Source organism: Choloepus didactylus, chromosome 9 (genome assembly GCF_015220235.1).
Source record: "Choloepus didactylus isolate mChoDid1 chromosome 9, mChoDid1.pri, whole genome shotgun sequence".
Lineage (NCBI taxonomy): Eukaryota > Metazoa > Chordata > Mammalia > Pilosa > Megalonychidae > Choloepus > Choloepus didactylus.
In genome coordinates, this window is record NC_051315.1 from 133,192,989 (window position 1) to 133,213,501 (window position 20,513).

Genomic DNA, 20,513 nt, shown 5'->3' on the forward strand with positions numbered 1-20,513 from the left:
ATGAGAGGAGAGAATGTCACCAAGGTCAGTGCATTCATCCTGGTGGGCTTCCCCACAGCCCCTGGGCTGCAGTATGTGCTCTTCCTCCTATTCCTGGTCATGTATCTCTTTATCCTGGTGGAGAACCTGGCCATCATCCTCACCGTCTGGAGCAACAACCCCCTCCATCGGCCCATGTACTACTTTCTATGCTCCATGTCTTTCCTGGAGATCTGGTATGTATCTGTCATCATCCCCAAGATGTTGGATGGATTCCTCCTTCAACGGAAAAGCATCTCTTTCACAGGGTGCATGACCCAGCTCTACTTCTTCAGCTCGCTGGTGTGCACCGAGTGTGTGCTCCTGGCGTCCATGGCCTATGACCGCTACGTGGCCATCTGCCACCCCCTGCGCTATGTGGTCATCATGTCCACTGGCCTCTGTGTCCAGCTCGTGGGCTTTTCCTTTGCAAGTGGCTTCACCATCTCCATGATCAAGGTCTACTTTGTCTCCAGTGCCACATTCTGTGGCTCCAGTGTCCTGAACCACTTCTTCTGTGACATCTCCCCCATCCTCAAGCTGGCCTGCACAGGCTTCTCAACTGCAGAGCTGGTGGATTTCATCTTGGCCTTTGTCATCCTGGTTTTCCCACTCGTGGCCACCATGCTGTCCTATGCACACATCGTGCTAGCCGTCCTGCACATCCCCTCTGCCACCAGCCGCTGGAGAGCCTTCTCCACCTGTGCCTCCCACCTCACCGTGGTCACTATCTTCTACATGGCCATGATCTTCATGTACGTCTGGCCCCAGGCCATCGATTCCCGGAGCTCTAACAAGCTCATCTCTGCTGTTTACACAGTGCTCACTCCAATCATAAACCCTCTCATCTACTGCCTGAGGAACAAGGAATTTAAGGATGCCTTGAAAAAGTCTGTGGCTTAGGTTGAGGTCCACTGTAGGGTGCCAACCTCAGCCTTGAACCTCTCTAAAACACCAACTGGGAAGAAACAAACTGTGCACTGAGGTTACTCCATGGGCAGTAATGGAAATCCTTTGTATTGTTGAAGTACTTCATATTTTGATAAGTATTTCCTTCCTTCATTCACAAGTATGTATATCATTGGCCTTGTAATACCAATATAATCCTCATTCTGTATGTGACAAAAGCCAGATATGGCCAAGGTTATTAAAGATTCATCACATTTAAATTTACCCTGGAGATGTCATCAACAGGGCGACATAAACAGCTACTGAAAACTTCTCTCCAGACATTCAATGAAAAAGAGGAGAATTCTGGACTAGTATACAGACTGGAGAAAGACCCTACTAAGGCCGAAGTGAAGAAAGAGAAGAAATATCACTTAGGAATTTTCTGTCCCATTCCAGCTGGTCCTCTCCCCTCCCCCTCACTTCATCTCAGTGTGGAAAAGGCACAGAATCAGCAGACGGGACCCCACCCACCACAGACACAGACTATAAAATCTCTCACAGCAGTGAGGTATATCCCCCTGTTTGAAGATTCAAGGGATGGAGGAGGACATTTCAAGGCCCAGGTCAGTGAAGGACAAAGAGACTGAGACAATGTGGACAGAGACTGCATTTCCAGCCCTGGGTCTGAAAGCCCTTCCCCAACCCTTGAGGGAAGCAGAAGCCGGTGGACTTTTCCTTGTCTGGATGGTGGCTGGAGTACTGGGTCAGCTGAGGGAGCACTGTGCCACAGGTGGAGCCCCACACTGAGCCAGATTTTGGCCAGCAAATTGAGGGAATAGGATCCACAGTTTCAGCTCACCTGTGTAGATGCAGTCTGTGTTCAGAGGCAAAGCATCTTCTGAGGATGATTAAGTTACCAAACAGCACCATCTGATGGACAGTCTGGAAGGTGGAAGGGAATTGACACTCTTTTAAAAAGATGCTCCAGACCCTTTCTTAGGTCCACAGGAACTGGTCTAAACACCCTGTATGCAAGCACCCACCATGTTTTTGCTGAGAAATATTGAACACCTAACTGTTAATGCAAGGCTCCAAAACAAACCCAGATTTTGCTGGTCAATGGAAACAGAGCACCAATGGAAGCCAGCAGATTTGTATTACCACACACAGTGAAATTGCTAGGGTGCCCAGTGCCTACCTCCCATCCCTTGGCAGGCCAAAGTGGGCAACTGATTTGGGGGGAAACATTGGGGGGGCAGAATCATCGTGACAACTGGCCAGCAAGAGAAACAAAAAAGATAGAGATCAAAGACAACCAACAAGAAAACCCTAGGCAAAAGAGAGGAAACAACCTCCAGAATAAACTATTCAAGAAAATCAGATGCTTAGAAGCAAAAAATCACAAGCCACACCAGGAAACATAAAGATTTGGGCCTGTCAATGGAATAAACTGGCACAACTGAGGTTCAGGAATTGAAACAACTAATTAAAGATCTTCCAACAAATATAAATCATATCAATGAGTACAAAGAAAATGTGACAAAAGAGATGAAGGAAATACAAAAGATACTGGGTGACCGTATGGAAGAATTTGTAAGCTTGAAAAAACAAATGGCAGAACTTTATGGAAATGAAAGGCACAATAGAACAGATGAAATAAACAATGGAAGAGGAGTTACTTACACATGTAAAGGTCCCTTTTAAGATTCTAAATATTTTACTAAAAGGGACCACCAGTTTGTTCTAGTTTTTAGTAAAGAATTTGTCCTTTCATGTGACGTAAACGTCCATGGTGCCCCAAAGGGAACAAAGCTCTATCAAGTTTCAAATGGCAAAGATCTGGTTTAGTTCTTTAAAGTTTGCCAGGTGATTATATGTACAGTTCTGGAAAACAATGGTTACTCAATAAACATTTGTTTAAAGAAAAGAAAAACAAACAATGGAGACACACAGCAGCAGACTTAGAGAGGCAGGAAAAAGGATCAGTGAACTAGAGGATAGAACATCTGAAATCCTATATAGATAAGAACAGATAGGGAAAAGAATGGGAAAATATGAGCAGGGACTCAGGGATCTGAATGACAACATGAAGCAAATGAATATACATGTTATAGATGTCCCAGAAGGAGGAGAGAAGGGAAAGGGGGCATAAAGAATAACAGAAGAAATAAACAATGAAAATTTCCCAACCCTTATGAAAGACAAAACTATAGTTCCATGTCCGGCGCTGCCCCGCTCGGTCCCCGGTTCCCGGCCGGCGAGGGGAAACAGGGAAGGAGAGAGAGAGATGCAGACTGCGCGAACTAACCTGGTCATGAATCACGACTCGAACCACACGGCAGTTGTGAAGCAAGCCCTTTACTACAGCTAGATGAACATTCTGTGTTACTGGTTCCCACACGGGGCACGGCGCCTCGTGGGAGAGCAGCCTCGATGTGGCCGTCAGGCACGGCTCCTTGTGGGCTGTCTCACCCTACCCCGTCCGGGTAAGACCTTTTATACACAATTAACAACCAATAAGCTTCTAGGCTAGTATCGCGTATACAGGATTTCGATTGGTAGGAGCGGGTGGCGGATACATGCGTCACTATGCGGAAACAGGATGCAGGCACCATCTTGGCTCACTCGATGGGCGGGGGTAACTCTAGAGCAGGCTGCAGCGCATACGCTAGGCCCGATTCGGGAGGCGGCTTTCCACATCTCCCCCTTTCTTATTTATTTTTGACCCAGTGTCTCCAGTGATGAGCGTGCTCCCGTGAACCCAAATGGTTCACAACCTCTTTGGTGCTTTGGGGAGTCTGGACTAGGCCTCAGCCATCCAGCGGCGGAGCCTCTAGCACCAACCAGAATGCTCACGTCATATGGAGACCGGAGAGTCCGTAAGCTGGAAGCAACGTGACTCTCCCTGCAGTGCTTTGCCTGGCAACTGGGGAACAACGACGGGGGCAGGAACAGCAGTAACCAGAGTCGGGGGTGTCACTAGGTGTCTCTGTGCAATGGCTAGGGTCCAGTCTGGCCACAACTAGGACTCTGCCCTAGAGACCAACCTGAGACAAAATTATGACTACTGGTGTCGCCTTTTACACCCGAGAAACAGCCATGCGATTCGCTACAAATTTTGCTCCAAAGCGCCCCACCTGAGGCGACCAGGAAGGGGTATGGTTAATAAATCGGTCACTATCGGGGGTAACAGAGGTGGGAGTCATAGCCATCATAGTGGTAACACGCAATTGCTGCTGCGCTTGAAACAGGCGTTCTAGCAAACATTTAACAACGACTAATCCCACCAATAATCCCACTGCAATGAGGATCCAATTAGTTAAATTGGGCCAAGAGAACCAGGAAGAAACACTGTGCAATAGTTTCTGTAGAACCTCGCCTAACCCGGAGAGATCGACTTTAACGGGTTTTAACTTGATCCCCCCAATTGTGTCTAAACTAGACTCCACCTGTTGGGAGAGATTAACAAATTCAGGAAAATATGACCTTTTCAGCCAATCAGAGACTCTGGAAATGCTTCCGGTCACGTTGGCCCTGACAGGAGTGACACAGAGTTTAACCGTAAGCCACCGGGTGTCACATGTTTGCTGAAGCACTCTCCAGAGTCCATCTATTTCCAGTCCAAGTTCATCTATCTCCGCTTGGAGTTTCTGAATGGCCTGGAAATTTAAGTTCAGCATCTGATTGTGGCGGCGTAGCACGTCTCGGGTAAGGTTGACCAAGCCATTTACCGTTTCCATCGTTATGGCGAGCTGCCGATCTGTCCATGCTTGTAGCACAGCCTGCCCGATCGTTGGGACAAACAAAGAGGAAGCTACACTGGCAGCATTCGATAGCCATTCTTTTATGCCTCTTGGACGCCTAGACTTAGAGAAGGGGATATTGTTAAGTGAAACAACTTGAGAAACAGGGCCAACCCAGTCAGTTGCCTTGACGGGGAGCCAGACATAACTTGGGCGATACACTAGGATAGCGGGGCGGCGAGGCATCCGGGCCTTTGGAACGGTTGCAGACTGTAGGAGCAAGCCCTGGAAGGAAAAGGCACCTTTGAGTCTCCTTTTTACTCAAGATCCCTTCACAAGACTGGCGGCTCTTCCCTGTAACGTTAAGAAATTCAAGCAAGACTCCCTTACTTAACTCGCCATTACCAGTTTCACAAGTAGCATTCGCCGCAACTGTGGTGTTGACAACCTTGACAGAGAGGTTAGCAAAAGAGAGGATCAGTGTGTCATTGGTGAGGGGGAAGGACTCGTTGAAGCTTGTGGAGGAAATATAGTTCCACTAAAAAGAAAAAGGCAGATTAGAAGGATTGCTATAGGAGAGCAAAGAACAGAGTTACCGATCCTCTTTTTGGGCAACCGCGGGGTGGTCAATCCTACTATTATCGTCTTGTCGGTCGTCGCCATCATCAGCAGGGTCGGAGGCTTGGTCTAATGGTTCAGGTTGTATATTCGTTGGCGTTTCTGACAGCTGTTCCTTGGCTTCTTCAGGTGATGTCACGGTTCTCACCAGTCTTTCCGGAACCCACACTGGTTGACGTCCTGGTTCCTGGGGAAAAACACAAACAGAGCCTCTGGCCCAGCTGAGCACCGGGTCAGGGCCTTTCCACTGCCCCGACAGGACATCCTTCCAACGGACTAGACCTCTATGCGGAGGACTCGGGGTGGTGTGTTGCAGGGCAGGTGTCATTCCTTGTGAATTTTCGTTTAAAAAATTATATGTGAGCAGGGCTACAGACAGTCGAGCTTTTGGGGACAGGCCGTGGCCTATACCCTCTTTCTGTTTTTTAAGCAAGTCTTTGAGAGATCTGTGCGCTCTTTCAATGATTCCTTGCCCCTGAGGGTTATAGGGGATGCCATGTTTTAATTGGACATCCATGTTGTCACAAAATTTTTGGAAGGATTTACTAGTGTAGGCAGGCCCGTTATCCGTCTTTAACGTCTTTGGCTTACCCCAAGCTGCCCATGCAGCAAGGCAGTGTGCAATGACGTGGGAGACTCTTTCTCCTGGTTCAGCAGAGGCAAATAAAACTTGGGAGCATGTGTCCACCGACACATGTAAGTACTTGATCTTACCATACTCTGAATGATGAGTGACATCCATCTGCCAAGTATCCCCTGGGGTGAGACCCCTAGGGTTGACCCCAACCGAGGGGACTGCTCTCTGCTCTGCACAATTGTTGCAGGCTCGGACAATATCTCGAGCAGCTGCACGTGGTATGCTGAACCGCTTAGCTAGGGTACCTGCATTGATGTGAAACTTGGCATGGAATTCTCGGGCTTGTTGATACGGTACCAGCGTCGGAAAGATGTGCAGCTGTCGAGTGGCTACATCTGCGCTATGGTTCCCCTGGGCCATAGGGCCAGGCAAACCTGTGTGGGCTCTAATATGGGTTATGTAAAAAGGGTGTTGCCTGGTCCATATAACCTCCTGTAGTTTGGCAAAGAACGTCCTTACTGTAGAGGAATGTTTAACAATGCCCACCGTTTCTAAAATTTGTACAGAGTTCACAACATAAGCAGAATCCGAGACGACATTTAAGGGCTCGGAAAGGCTTTCCAGGACTGCAATGATAACCTGCAGTTCTACCCATTGAGGCTTTTGTGGTTGGAAGAGCACTGTTTTAGGAGTGTCCCCCTCCACACAATACGCCCCTGTTCCAGAGCTGGAGCCGTCCGTGTATACGGTGGGGGTGCCTGCTAGTGGCCTAGGAGAGGTTACTTTGGGAAAAATCACTGGGTGCCGGGTGACAAACTGCAAGAGAGGAGCCTTAGGGAACTGATTGTTAATGGGACCAAGAAATGTACACCGGAGAATGGCCCATTGATCTATGCATCCGGTGAGTATCTCAAGCTGCTGGGAAGAATAAGGCACCCTGAGATTTTTGGGCTGCTGACCGAAATGCTGCACAGCCCTTTTAATGCATTCTAGGGCCAAGTCTGCAACCGCTGTAGGATAGTGCTCTAGGACTTTTTTGGGGGAAACTCCAGGGTGGACCCAGAGCAGCGGCCCCCGCTGCCACAGTACCGCAGTGGGCTGTAATTCTGTCGGCAGCACGCAGGCTTCAAAAGGCTCATCAGGGTCTATTCTCTTCAATGCAGCGCCACTGAGCGCCTGTTCCACCTGGCATAGTGCTCGCCTTGCCTCTGGAGTGAAGCTTCGAGGTGAGTTTATATTAGAATCCCCCTTCAACAGGTCGAACAAAGGTGTTAGTTTGACATTGGGTATTTTTAGGTATGGACGGATCCAATTGATATCCCCCATGAGTTTTTGTAGATCATTGAGAGTGTGTATATTGTCTAGCCTGAGAGACACCTTTTGGGGGGAAACATGAGTGGGTGCGACTTTCGCCCCCAGGAAAGTGGTAATGTCAGTCATTTGGATTTTTTCAGGGGCAATCTCTAGGTTAGCTTCTCTAAGACTAAGGACTAAATGTGACAAAACTGTTTTAAGAAGATCTGTGTCTCTATGGGCTAAGAGAATGTCATCCATATAATGGATGATTTTCACTTGAGGGAACTGCTGCCGAGTGCTAGCTAGCTTCGCAGCGACATACAGCTGGCACATGGTAGGACTATTAGCCATGCCTTGGGGCAGGACTGTCCATTCAAAGCGTTGACAGGGCTCCTCTTGATTACTAGAGGGCACAGTAAAGGCAAACTTAGGGGCAAAAGTATCAACATCATCAAGAAAACGCTGAAGGGAGCTTTTCCTGACCGAGATACCCCGTTGTTTCAAAAGGTTCTTTAAGGGAGCTAAGAGAGGTGAACTTCCGGACTGCCCCATGATTGCAGTCGGCACTATACTTCAGTCACTCGGAGAGCTCTCCCGAGTCCCCCGGGGTCACCTGAAAACCCACGGGCCCTAACTATCATGTAATAAGACGCACTCACCTTCTCGCGTTGATCAGGCGCGGGAAGTCCGCCGTAAGCTCGACGCGCAGCGCTGCTCTCCTCACAGAGGGACCGTCGAGAGCGAGGCAGGAGGAGGAGCTTCCCCGTACGGGCCACCACTTGTCCGGCGCTGCCCCGCTCGGTCCCCGGTTCCCGGCCGGCGAGGGGAAACAGGGAAGGAGAGAGAGAGATGCAGACTGCGCGAACTAACCTGGTCATGAATCACGACTCGAACCACACGGCAGTTGTGAAAGCAAGCCCTTTACTACAGCTAGATGAACATTCTGTGTTACTGGTTCCCACACGGGGCACGGCGCCTCGTGGGAGAGCAGCCTCGATGTGGCCGTCAGGCACGGCTCCTTGTGGGCTGTCTCACCCTACCCCGTCCGGGTAAGACCTTTTATACACAATTAACAACCAATAAGCTTCTAGGCTAGTATCGCGTATACAGGATTTCGATTGGTAGGAGCGGGTGGCGGATACATGCGTCACTATGCGGAAACAGGATGCAGGCGCCATCTTGGCTCACTCGATGGGCGGGGGTAACTCTAGAGCAGGCTGCAGCGCATACGCTAGGCCCGATTCGGGAGGCGGCTTTCCACAGTTCCAAGAAGCGCAGCATACATCAAACACAATTGACCTAAATAGACCTATTCTGAGACACTTACCAATCAGAATTTCCAATGTAAAAGACAAAGAGAGAATTCTGAAAGCAGCCAGAGAAAAGCAATACATCAGGTACAAGGGGAGCTTGATAAGTCTATGTGGATCTTTCAGCAGAAACCATGGAGTTGAAGAGGCAGTGGTATGATCTATTTAAGATACTGAAAGAGAAAAACTGACAACCAGGAATCCTATATCTGGCAAAACTGTCCTTCAAAAATGAAGGAGAGTTTAAAATATTTACAGAAAACATACACTCAGAAAGTTCATAAACAGGAGACCTATTCTACAAGAAATACTAAAGGGAACACTACAGACAGATAGGAAAAGACAGGAGAGAGAGGCTTGGAGAAGAGAGTAGAAAAGAAAACATCAGGAGATGGAAATGGGGTAGAGATTGGGCATTTGATGCTGAAGAAGTACAGAATGTTCAAGAGGATTGATTGTATAGATCCAGAAATGGATAGCACAACACTGTGTAATGGTAGCACAGTATTGTAAGTACACTGAACAAAGATAACTGTGAGTACAGTTGAAAGAGGAATGTTAGGGGCATGTAGGACACCAGAAGGAAAGATAGAAGATGAAGACTGGGACTTTATAACTTAGTGAAACCTAGAATGGTCAAGGATTGTGATGAAATGTACAAATGGAATGTGTTTACATGAGAGAGAACAAATGAATGTCAGCTTTGCAGGGTGTTAAAAATGGGACGCTACTGGGGAAAAATGCAATCAATGCAAATCAGAGTCTATGGTTAACTGTAACATCCTAATATACTTCCATTAATTGTAGCAAAGGCAAATACCAAAGCTAAATGTGTATAAGAAGGGATATAAGGGAAGGGTATGGGATTCTTGGCATCGGTGTTGTCATCTGAACTTTTTACTGTATCGCATTGACTATTTACTTTAATATTTCTTTTATTTTTTATTTGTCATTTTTTTTCTCCTATTCCTCTTTCTTTGTGGAAGAAATGGAAATGTCCTCATGTAGATTATGGTAGTGAATGCATAACTATGTGATTATACCGAGAACATTTTATTTTTTTCGTAGAGAGATTGTATGGTGTGTGCATAAAACTGTTTTTTAAAAAAAAACCTGTAAAATACTAAAATCCAATATCCATTATATTGTACACTTTAAATAGGTGTTTTATGTTATGTAAATTAGAACACAATAAAGCTTCTTAAACAAACAAACAAAAAGTTACCCTGCAGATTTCAGGAAACAGCAAAGCACAACAGATTTAAAATCCTAACTAAATGGCAATGTTTTCTGGTACAGACATGTTGGTGGGAATCAAGTTCTCAGAATCCTCACAGGGAAGTATTCAGGAATTGTAACCGTAGACATCCTTGTGGTAAATCCTCCAACAAGTTCCCCCCTCATGGTCCTGGGCTGGAGACCAGATGCTCGGTTTTCATACATAAATCACATCCTTGCACCCAGGCAGCTGTGGAGGGAATAAAATACTGTCTTGATACTACGTGGGATGATCCTAGTTGACCTGTGGCAACTGTATATGCCTCACCCAGCCTCATTGCCCAAGGCCCTGCCTGAGGGTCCTGAGGGCAGACATTGGGTCCTGAGAATAAAGATCATGTGGGGGGTGGGCATGCAGAACTGCCCCCCAGGAGCTCTTAGACCCTGCTCCAGACCTCCGGGATCTGGAGCTCAGGGTGGGGACCCACATAAGAATTCGGAATCTTAGAGTTAAATGTCTTCCCAGATGACTCTGATGTCCTCTTGGGCTCAACACCCAATAGCTCAGACATGGGACCAATTTAACAGCCATGCAGGTGCCTGCATGCTCAGGTCACCACTTGGACATGTGGGGAAGCTGAAAGGCCTGCTGGCTGTCTGACCCAAGGTCCCTGCCCGGGAACAGACAGTTCCCACCTAACATACCCCAGAGCCTCCTGGATGTCCGTGCCCCAGGACCTGCCCCCATCCAGTTCATGCACAGGTCCCCAGGGCTCCTGCCCTTCCTGGAGGTCCCCAGAGGAATGAAGCACAGCTCCTTTGTTATTAGCTGGTCACTATTACAGAACGAAGGGTTAAGAAAATGGCCCAGATCAAGAGGAAGCATGCTGAGGTGAGGGGAGAAATGGGATTTCCCTGGGAGTCAGAATTCTGATGGGTTTGGTGTCAGGAGTGTGGTGGGCTGAACTGTGCCCACACTTTAGACATCTTCTTGGTCGTGGTCAGTCTGGTGGGTGTGGACCACGGTAAAGAAGATTTCAAGGTGTGACTTCAGTTAAGGGGTGGCTGCACTGACCAGGGTGGGCTTTACCCCAGAAGACTTGAGTCTTTCACAGGCAGAGTGAAAGCCAGATGGAGAGAGAATCCAGGAGAGACTGCCATGTGCATCACACGTACACAACAGCCAAGGACCAAGGGCCAGCAGTCAGCCCAGAATGAGTCTTCAGGAAAAGAGCATTGCCTTGCTGACATCCTGATTTTGGACTTCTCCTAGCATGAGATCCATGAGAAATAAATTCCCACTGTTTAAGCTAACGCATTATATGGCATTTATTTTAGCAGCTGGGAAACAAACACAAGAGTTTGATTGACAGGATCTGGCTGACTTATATCCAGTGAGTGCCAGCCTTATGACTAGAGTCAGGAGTAAATGCTCTGCTCACCAATATGGGGCCAAGGGTCATGGGGACACCTGGATGTCTTCATCCTGGCTCTCACCAGGCTTCAGGCTTGTCACACCATGGCTGCTTCTTCCCTACAGTCTGCTCACCTGAGCTCTGTTTTGAACACGCACCTGCGAAGTAGCTGTCAGTTTCATCATTGTTACTGGCTATGGATTTGCCAGGTCTCTGTACTGCTGTGATCCCAGGTGACTGATGAACCTTCTGCAGCTCACATAAGAGGCTTTGGCCCACATCTGGATTGGCCTTGGGAGTCAAGGTCTGGATTTGTCTAAACTTGGTAGGTGCTTTTAGCCAAGAACCACATTATCCTTGGATTAGGACAGATCCTAGAGGCTCTGCAGCTCCCAACTCCTCTAGACAAGCCAGAGCCCTGCCCAGTGGCCGGGCAGCCGGGTGTGCTCTGACTGTGCCCTTGGAGGACCACTCGTGACCCCGTCAGGGACCCCGTCTACCTTGAGCAGCTGTGTATGCAGAGGGGAAGTGTAGGTGCATCATCCATAGAATTCGGCTATTACTTGAGGACGTCCAACTCAAAATGAAGAACATCGAAAGTCCTCCATAATCTGATCAAGGAAAAGCCCATTTCCTGTTCCCTATCCCCATTCTGATGGAGGTTTTGATCCCCATTCCTGATAGATGTCACTTGTTAATTCTGCCTCTTGCACAGCATCTGGGATGCTTCACGTCCCGGTGTGGTCACTCAGCACCTTCTCTGTCCAGCTGCAGCCCCAAGTCCTTCCCAGAGCCCACCTGCCCTTCCGTGGCTCCACCCACTCCAAGCCACATGGGACAGAGCTTTTCAGAGTTGTGGAGGGATGTGCCCTCGGGTGCCATGGGTGGGTGGGGAGCCTCGTCGGGGGTTGACCATCTAGGCCTCAATTCTCCCCTTGTCCTGGGGGCAGACCTGTGCCCCTCCATTATTAGAGGCAGGGCTGAGGCCAGGTGAGGCTGTCTGGTGCCTGCCAGCTGGGAGACCCCCCAGGGCTCTGAGAGTCGGGATGACCCCAGCCGGCCTGGCCAGGAAATGGCTCGTTCTCTGGGTTCACCACTGTCTCCTCTCTCCATGCCCTTCTGTGGCCCAATCAGCCAGTTCATGCATTCATTCACTCACTCACTCATTCATTCATTCATTCACCTGCTATGAGCCATATGCTAACTAGGTACTTGAGGTATAGAAAAAAAGAAAATGGATAATTATCCCATAATCTAGATTGGAGGTGGGTTACATCCACGAGGAGAGAGAGAAAACGCACATGATGAATACATGAAATACTCAGAATGCAACAGAGGGATAACACTAGGGAGGAAAAGCACAGCAGATACAGTTGCCAAAAATGCCTCCAAATGACCTGTCACAACTGCTCCCTGGGAACTGTGAATGGGACCGTCTCTGGAAAAGGGGGTTTGCCGGAGTCATGACCTCAGAGTCATGAGCTGGGGTCCTGCTGGAGTATCGGGGGGCTTCAACCCAGTGACAAGTGTCCTCCTCAGAGGCTCACCCGGGAGACCCCACAGGCAGCAGAGGAGGCCCCGGACCTCAGGGGCAGAGGACGGGGAGATGTGGCCACCAGAACTGGAGGAGGAGGATGGCCAGGAGGAGCCTCCCATAAAACCCTGAGGGAGTGCAGCCCACCCACAAGATTGTCGACTATGGCTTGGAACTGTGAGAATAAATTTCTGCAGTTTTGAGCCTCCCAGTTTGGTCATTAGTTAGGGCGACCCCAGGACACTGAGACAGCAGAGGAGGCGATTATAATGTGATGGGCAGGGGTGGGTGGGGGTGAGAGGAGGGAGAGGGACAGATGCAGACCCCTGGGGACATCTGGGGGAAGAACCTGCCAAACAGAGGGAACAGTGAGTTGAAATGGAGGGAGCCCAGCCTGCTCGAGGGACATTCATGGGGCTGGAGAGAACGGGGAGGGACAGAGGATTGAGACTGGAAGGGAAACTGAGGCTGGCTCAGGGTGGGCCACGCAGACCAGGAGGGTCTCGGGACCACCAGGCTCTGAGCTGAGTCGGTGGAATCAAGGTTTGCCTGAGTTTAATCAGGGCCCCTCTGGTGGCTGTGGGCACAGCATGGCCTGGACCCCAACTTGGCCCAGCTCTGGCCTCATCACACACCCTCCTGCCCTCCTCCTGCTCACCCGGCTGCTGGGGGTCAGGAGACCTGCAGACCTGTGGCTGTACCCCCAGCACAGATCCTGGCTTGACCCTTGCTGATGGCAGGCCGAGGGCAGGCCCAGGGTCAGGGTCTCCTCATTTCAGGGGCCACTTGCCCATAGGATGGAACCCAACACAGGTCACAGGGGACGGGCTCCACAAAACCTCCCATGGCCCCCAGGTGGACAGAGACCAGCCCAGCCCCAGAGGCTCAGGGGACCCGGCTCTGCTAATGGCAGAGGGTGGCAGCCTCAGTGCTGGGTGCAGTGATTGGACCCTGGAGTCCCCGTGCTCCAGGAGAAAAGCCACCACTGTTCTCCCCCAGCTCCTGGTCAGCCCTTCTCATGAGCACATTGAGGCTGCATGTGGTCACTGTGGCTGGTCAGGGGAGCCACTGGACGTAGGGAGAAGCTGCCCCATTGCTCTGGTCAGCAGCTGGGACAGCTCACAGGGAGGCTTCCGGACTCACCCAGGTAAGACCCTGCTCTCTCCATGCTGATCTGATACTCGTGTTCTGTGACTTAGAGCACATTGTACATCCACAGTGAGATGGAGCTGTAGGAGCCTGGGAGACGACACCTCCACCAGGTGCCCCCTTCCCCTATTCAGGCCAGGGGCTGGGGGACGCCCTTCTGCAGCCCCTCAGTAGCTCCAGCACAGGGGCTCCTGGGTACCCTGTAAACGGTTCAGCATCTCTGGGCACAGTGTGGGGTCCCCATTTCTAACACCACACCCAGCCCCTCCCTGAGCCTCAGGCCAGCAGAGCCGGGGACCTCAGCTCCAGCTCCCTGACTGCAGGCCTGGAGTGGGAAGTACTTCAGGACAGAGAGGGGAGAGCGCAAAAGGCTGCAGGAGGAGGTGGGAACAGCCAGGCCCGATGCTACTGCAGGGCCCGCCACATCCATTCTTACTGGAAAACAGAAATCTCCACTTTCCTCTCTAGGGTTTTCTTAAAGGCTCAAACCAGAGTTTGAATTGGCAGCTGGGGCAGAAGCTCTCTCCCTGTAGCACTTTGGAGAAATTAACTTTCAATGAGCAGATTCTGGGCTCCTCCTTCGAAGTCCTCTTGGAGTTCAGTCTTTGTTCAGGGGCAGGGAGGGGACCTAGTAAGACACTGGACCCCCAATTCAGTGTGGGGTCCTGGATCCATCCTTGAATCATGTGTGTTGGGGAGGGAAATGGTGCATCCAGCCCAGTCAGGAGAGCACTGACAGAATGCAGACCTTGTGGTTCAGACAAATGCACCAGGGCTGTGTTCATGTGAGCATTTGGGGCAGCAGGTGACAGGAAGTCTAGTATCTGGGCTACTTCTCTGTGAGTCTGAAGTTATTCCAAGATAAAAGCTAATTTAAAGGAAAATAAAGCTCTCGTGTAAAGTTCAGCTGGAGAGAGCTTGCTGTAAACGCCCCTATAATTGTAAATAAGGAAAATTGTGTATTTAATCAATCTAGTAATTGACTATCCATTCACGATCAGTTGTGACCCCCCAATTCATGAGTCTGAATCTATATATGGGATTGGGGTTTGGGACCTGGAGACCCCTAGAAAACTGACTGAATGTTCCCACTGTCATTATGTTTGTTGCCCTGTCTAGGATTCCCCAAGTCACCCCAGCAGTAATAGCTCCTCAAGCAGAGGTTGTGTTGGTGTCTCCATCCCGCCTGACCCCCACACCCTGAGTTGTGATCATGACATATTCCTCCAATATAGAAAAATAGAGTGACAGGAAGTATGGAAGAAAAAAGAAGATGTCCGAGTTAGGCTCAGGAGCGTCCTCTGACCTGCTTCTGCAGCCAGCAGGGAAAAGGGCGTCTCCTGCTCAGACCTATCCAGAGCCAGAACAGGGGAAGTGGCCCCAGAAATGCTGGAGAGTCTGGGGATTCCAGGCAGGCAGCCCCTGGAGACCCCGTCTGCTTCTTGGCCAACTACTGGTTGTTGAAGATTGCTGGGTGTGTTGGTGATCATGCAATATATTGTTGAGCGCCTACATCAAATTCTTAGGGCTTGGTTATTTTAAACGCCAGCAGGCAGCTGCTACTAAAATGATCTTTACTGGGTGTATTAATTTTCTCAGGCTGCTGTAAGAATTTAACCCAAGCCAGGTGGCTATAATGACAGGAATGTGTTCTCTTCCAGCTCCTAAGGCCGGGATCTGAAATCAAGGTGTTGTAGCCATGCTCCCCTGGGGTCTTTGGAGAGCATCCTTCCTGCCTCTTCCAGCTTCTCCTTTCTTGTTACATCCTTGGTCAGGGGATCCCTTCAAGAGCAGAGTAGGTTGGGGGTTGATGGGACAGCTGGTGATGGTAACACTCATCATACGGAGCTCTCACGTGAGCTGGCCCAGCTTCCTGCACTTGGCGAGGTGCCCGTCTCATCCCGGGAGAGCCAGGGGCTGAGGGCTATGACCTGGGTGAGCCTGTGGTCCTGGCTGCCCAGGGGCCCCTCTGCATCTGAGTGCTTTGTGCGTGGAGCTCAGCCCAGATCAGCCCTGGAGTCAGAGCGAGGGAGCATCTTGCTCCTCTGTCTTCATCCCTTTATCCCGGACCCAATTCCAGGTCCCCAGGGGCAACCTCTTCCAAGCCAGGAGCCTCCAGGATGTGAAATGCCTTAACACATGTGCACACTCAGCATGGTTTATCTCCCTTAATAGTTCTCGTTTTCCATTTATTTTTATTTTTCTTTGCCATCAATTTATTGCAAATACTTTTAAATGTCAACACTCAAGTCACTCCTGCTACATTTCTGGATGTATTCTTGCTCTATTTTCTTCCCTGGACCCATGATCCCATTGCCCCAGCTTGTTAAGCATCTTCCTCTCTGAGCCTCAGCCCTGCTTGGCAACCAGTGGGCAAAGCCACGGTCCCAGGGCTCACTGTACAGTTCCCTCTCATTTGCCCATCCCCAGTTTTACTGGACATCCACTGTGAACTTCCTCCACCACTGCCAAAGCCCCTCAACCCTCCCAGCTCCTGCATAGTCTTCACCTAGTTGAGCTGACCCTCTGGTTCAGTGTCCCCTCTCCTCTGAGTCCATGTCTAATCCTCTACTGCTGTCATCACCCTCAAGGGCTGGCTCCTTATCTCCTGGGGGACCCTCCTTTAGAAGCTCTTACTGTAATTGCTGTCCTTGGCCTTCTTTGGCTCACTTTCCCCCCATGCTCGAGGGTGGTTTTCAGCCACAGCTGGTGGTGCTCTCTGACCAGGAAAGGCAGTGATGTCTCCATGTGTGGGGTGGGGGTCGGGGTGGTGGGCCTAGAGCAGCAGGGCCACCAGGAACCAGTTTTGGATGATGCACATTCACTTGCGGCAGCTCCTCACGGCCATTCCCACCCCTTCCTCCTGGAGGGTCCTGGGCTTGGTCCCGGTTGAGACCCTGTTTGATTTTCTCTGGAGACCTTCCCATGATACAGCACAACACAGCAATTAGGGGGAAAGTTAAATAAAACAAGCCATCATCCTTGAGGGAGTGGTGGTGTTGTGGGATGTGGAGGCAGTGGCTGGGAACCATGTCATATGTGAGATTTTAAATAAGGCTGCAGCCCAAACGGTACAGCAAATGCACCTGTCCAGGTTCTTGGCTGCCCAAATGGGTGGGGCCCTGCAAACAGCCTCTCCTGAGGAGTCCTAGACATCTGCTCACAGCCATCACAACCTCCAATTCCCACGTCCTGCTATTTCTAAATGGAAGCCTGCAGGAGTTTTTACTCTAAACCTTGACAAATAAATATAATGTTGCTCTTCCCTGTTGCTCTCAAGAGTCAATTGCATGTCTTTGGGAAGCAGGGTCAAAACCACCCCGAGAGTTAGCTGTGATTTCCCTGTTCCCCAACATCTATACCTGAACCTGTACCTGTATGTGTACCTGTACCTGTACCTGAACCTGTACCTGTACCTGAACCTGCACCTGTACCAGAACCTGTACCTGAACCTGAACCTATTCAGATACATAATCTCTGTATCTTCTATACATACATAATTGTATTGTTTTTATTGATATTCTTTCTTTCTTAAACCATTCTTGTCTGGATTTCCTTTACTTCATTTTCCATGCTTTGCTTTAGCTCTTTGAGCATATTTGAGACAATTGATTTAAAATCTGCTGGAAAGGCCAATGTCTGTGTTTCCTCAGAGAATTTTTCTCTTAGCTTCTTCTGTGTATGGGGCATACTTGCTTTGTTCTTTGCACAATTCATAATTTTTTGTTGAACACTGGACCTGCAGTTGTGATAATGTGCTATCTGGGAAGTTGACTCTTCCCCTCAGGACTTGCATCTGCTGTTTGCCATAGGCTGGGGCTGATTGGTTGTTCAGTAACTGCACTAGTTTTGCTCTGCCTTAAAAACACCACACACTGGGAGGCTTAGGGCTAGGGAAGTTGTGGGCTGGGCCATTTTCCTCTGAGGCCCCTGGGGCAGGGTCCCTCCAGCCTCAGCTTCTAGAAGTTCCCTTCTCGGGCATCCTTTGCCTGTGGCAGCAGAACCCCAGTGTCTACACGGCCTCAGTGTGTCCCACCTCTCTCTCTCCTTATGATGACACACTGGATGGAGGTAAGAACACCCTAAGCCATTAAGACCTCAACTTAACTTCATTATTTTGTAGGACTGTGGGTTGCATTGGAACATGTCCTGAGGCACACAGGTACTGCGGATGAAGACAGAAACACATCCTAGGGTGACAGAGGTACTGCAGGTTTGGACTGAAACACATCCTGGGGGGACACAGATACTGTGTATTTGGACTGGAACATGTCCTGGGGGACACAGATACTGTGGTTCAGGAATGGAGCATGTATTTTGGGGAACACAGGTAATGCAGATTAACATGGAGCACATCTTCTGGGGGGCACCATTCTACCCAGGACAGTGACTTTTCTTTATACTTTACCTGAAGTCTGTATTCTGTATCACGTGTGTTCTCTGTTATTTCTGTCCTTTGGCTGTGATAAACTTGTGTTGGACAGAGACATCCTTGAACACCAGGAGCTGAGAGAGAGCAAGGGGAACTCTTTGCAGCATGTCCCTATGCTGGGCTCCTCTTCAGTTCGCAGCAAAGCCATTTGCAACTCTGCCTTAGCCTTCACGTCTTGCTCATACCCAACCTAGAAGTCAGCCAGAGGAGAAAGTTCTGCATCCTAGCTCTTTCCTGAGCACATGTTCTGATCTGAACATCCACTTGCCACTTGCCTCTCTAAATTCCCTAATACTTGCAGGGAAATTTTGAATAACCTAATTTCCCAAGAAACCCTCTCCCCAGCTTTTTCTCCAAGGTCTCAGTGCTCAATTGTGCCCCTCAGGCATAATGTTTTGCTCAAGGCAACTAAGGGATTTTTTAGCTTGCTGTATGAGGTTTTCAAGAAATGCCAACAACTTTTTTGCCCTGGGTTTCAAATTAGGGCAAACATAGATCAGCACCTTATATCAGTCCCTCAGCTAGGTCCCAGACAGGATAGACACACCAACACAATTCTTGGTGAATAGGTGGGTTCTCCTCCCTCCAGAACCAGGGACCAGGGTCGCATTCTGGGAATCAGACACCATCTTCAAGAACACTGCAAGCTGGTGAGGGGGTTGGGCAAGTGTAAGTTAAATCCTCTCAGAGCTCTCTTACCATTTTGAGGCTGCCTTTACTTCTCTCAATTTTAGCATGTTTACTATAAATCTTTGGTGTTTTTCAGAATTTTGCGAGAGATGATTCTTACAGCTTTGTTTGATTTCTCATAGATTCTGTGGAGGGACAGGCCCTTGAGCTTCCTCCTCCACCATTTTTTTCTGCTGTCCCTCAGAATTTTACTCTTGTGCAATGATGTTTTGCAGACCCATAGCTCCCAAAGAACAAAGAATGAGGGGAGAGAATGTCACCAAGTTCAGCACGTTCATCCTAGTGGGCTTCCCCACAGCCCCCAGGCTGCAGTACGTGCTCTTCCTCCTATTTCTGGTCATGTACCTCTTTGTCCTGGTGGAGAACCTGGCCATCATCCTCACTATCTGGGGCAGCAACTCCCTCCATCAGCCCATGTACTACTTTTTGGGTATCATGTCCACCTTGGAGATCTGGTATGTATCTGTCACCATCCCCAAGATGCTGGATGGATTCCTCCTGCAATGGAAACACATCTCTTTCACAGGGTACATGACTCAGCTCTACTTCTTCAGCTCGCTGGTGTGCACCGAGTGTGTGCTCCTGGCGTCCATGGCCTATGACCGCTACGTGGCCATCTGCCACCCCCTGCGCTATGCAGTCATCATGTCCACTGGCCTCTGTGTCCAGCTCGTGGGCTTTTCCTTTGCGAGTGCTTTCGCCATCTCTGTGATCAAGGTCTACTTTATCTCCAGTGCCACATTCTGTGTCTCCAATGTCTTAAACCACTTCTTCTGTGACATCTCTCCCATCCTCAAACTGGCCTGCACAGGCTTCTCTACTGTGGAGCTAGTGGATTTCATCTTGGCCTTTGTCATCCTGGTGTTCCCACTCGTGGCCACCGTGCTGTCTTATGCCCACATCGTGCTGGCCATCCTGCACATCCCCTCCACCACCGGCCACTGAAGAGCCTTCTCCACCTGTGCCTCCCCCCTCACCGTGGTCACTATCTTCTACACAGCCCTGATCTTCATGTACGTCCGGCCCCAGGCCATCGATTCCCGGAGCTCTAACAAACTTATTTCTGTTTTGTACACTGTCCTCACCCCTATCCTGAACCCTCTCATCTACTGTCTGAAGAACAAGGAATTTAAGGAGGCCTTGAAAAAGTCTGTGGGCTTTGGTGGAGCTCCACTGTAGTGTGCCAACCTCAGCTTTGAACCCTTCTAGAACATCAACTTGGAAGAAACAGCCTGTCTTCTGAGGCTACTGAATTGACATTAATGAAAATTCCTTGTATTGTAGAAGTTCTTCATATTTTGAAAAGTTTATCCTTACTTCCTTTACAGGGATGGATATCATTGGTCTTGTAATACCAATATCCTCATTTTATATCTGAGCAAAGCAGAAAATGGCCAAGTTTAATACATTGTCTTCAACTTTAAAATTACCCTGCAGATAGCAGGAAACAGCAGAGCACAGCAGATTTTAAAATCATAAACAAATGGCAATATTTTACGGTGCAGACATGTTGGTGGGAATTGTGTTCTGAGAATTCTCATAGCAAAGCATTTGGGGGATTGTAATCGGTAGGCATCCTTGTGGTAAACCCTCCAGCATGTTCTCCTCTCACAGTCCTGGCA

General features: G+C 49.4%; 1 protein-coding gene and 1 pseudogene across 1 annotated transcript; both read left to right on the forward strand.

Moving 5' to 3' along the window:
- On the forward strand, window positions 1–921 carry LOC119544696 (olfactory receptor 6B2-like). The gene has a single exon (XM_037850193.1). The coding sequence runs from the start codon at window positions 1–3 to the stop codon at window positions 919–921; it is 921 nt and encodes a 306-aa protein (XP_037706121.1).
- Window positions 922–19,131: 18,210 nt separating this feature from the next.
- Window positions 19,132–20,070, forward strand: LOC119544738 (annotated as a pseudogene).
- The last annotated feature ends 443 nt before the right edge of the window (window positions 20,071–20,513 follow it).

Bases quoted from the DNA above. Each gene is read 5' to 3' on its own strand.
- LOC119544696 (XM_037850193.1), top strand. From the start codon at position 1: ATGAGAGGAGAGAATGTCACCAAGGTCAGTGCATTCATCCTGGTGGGC.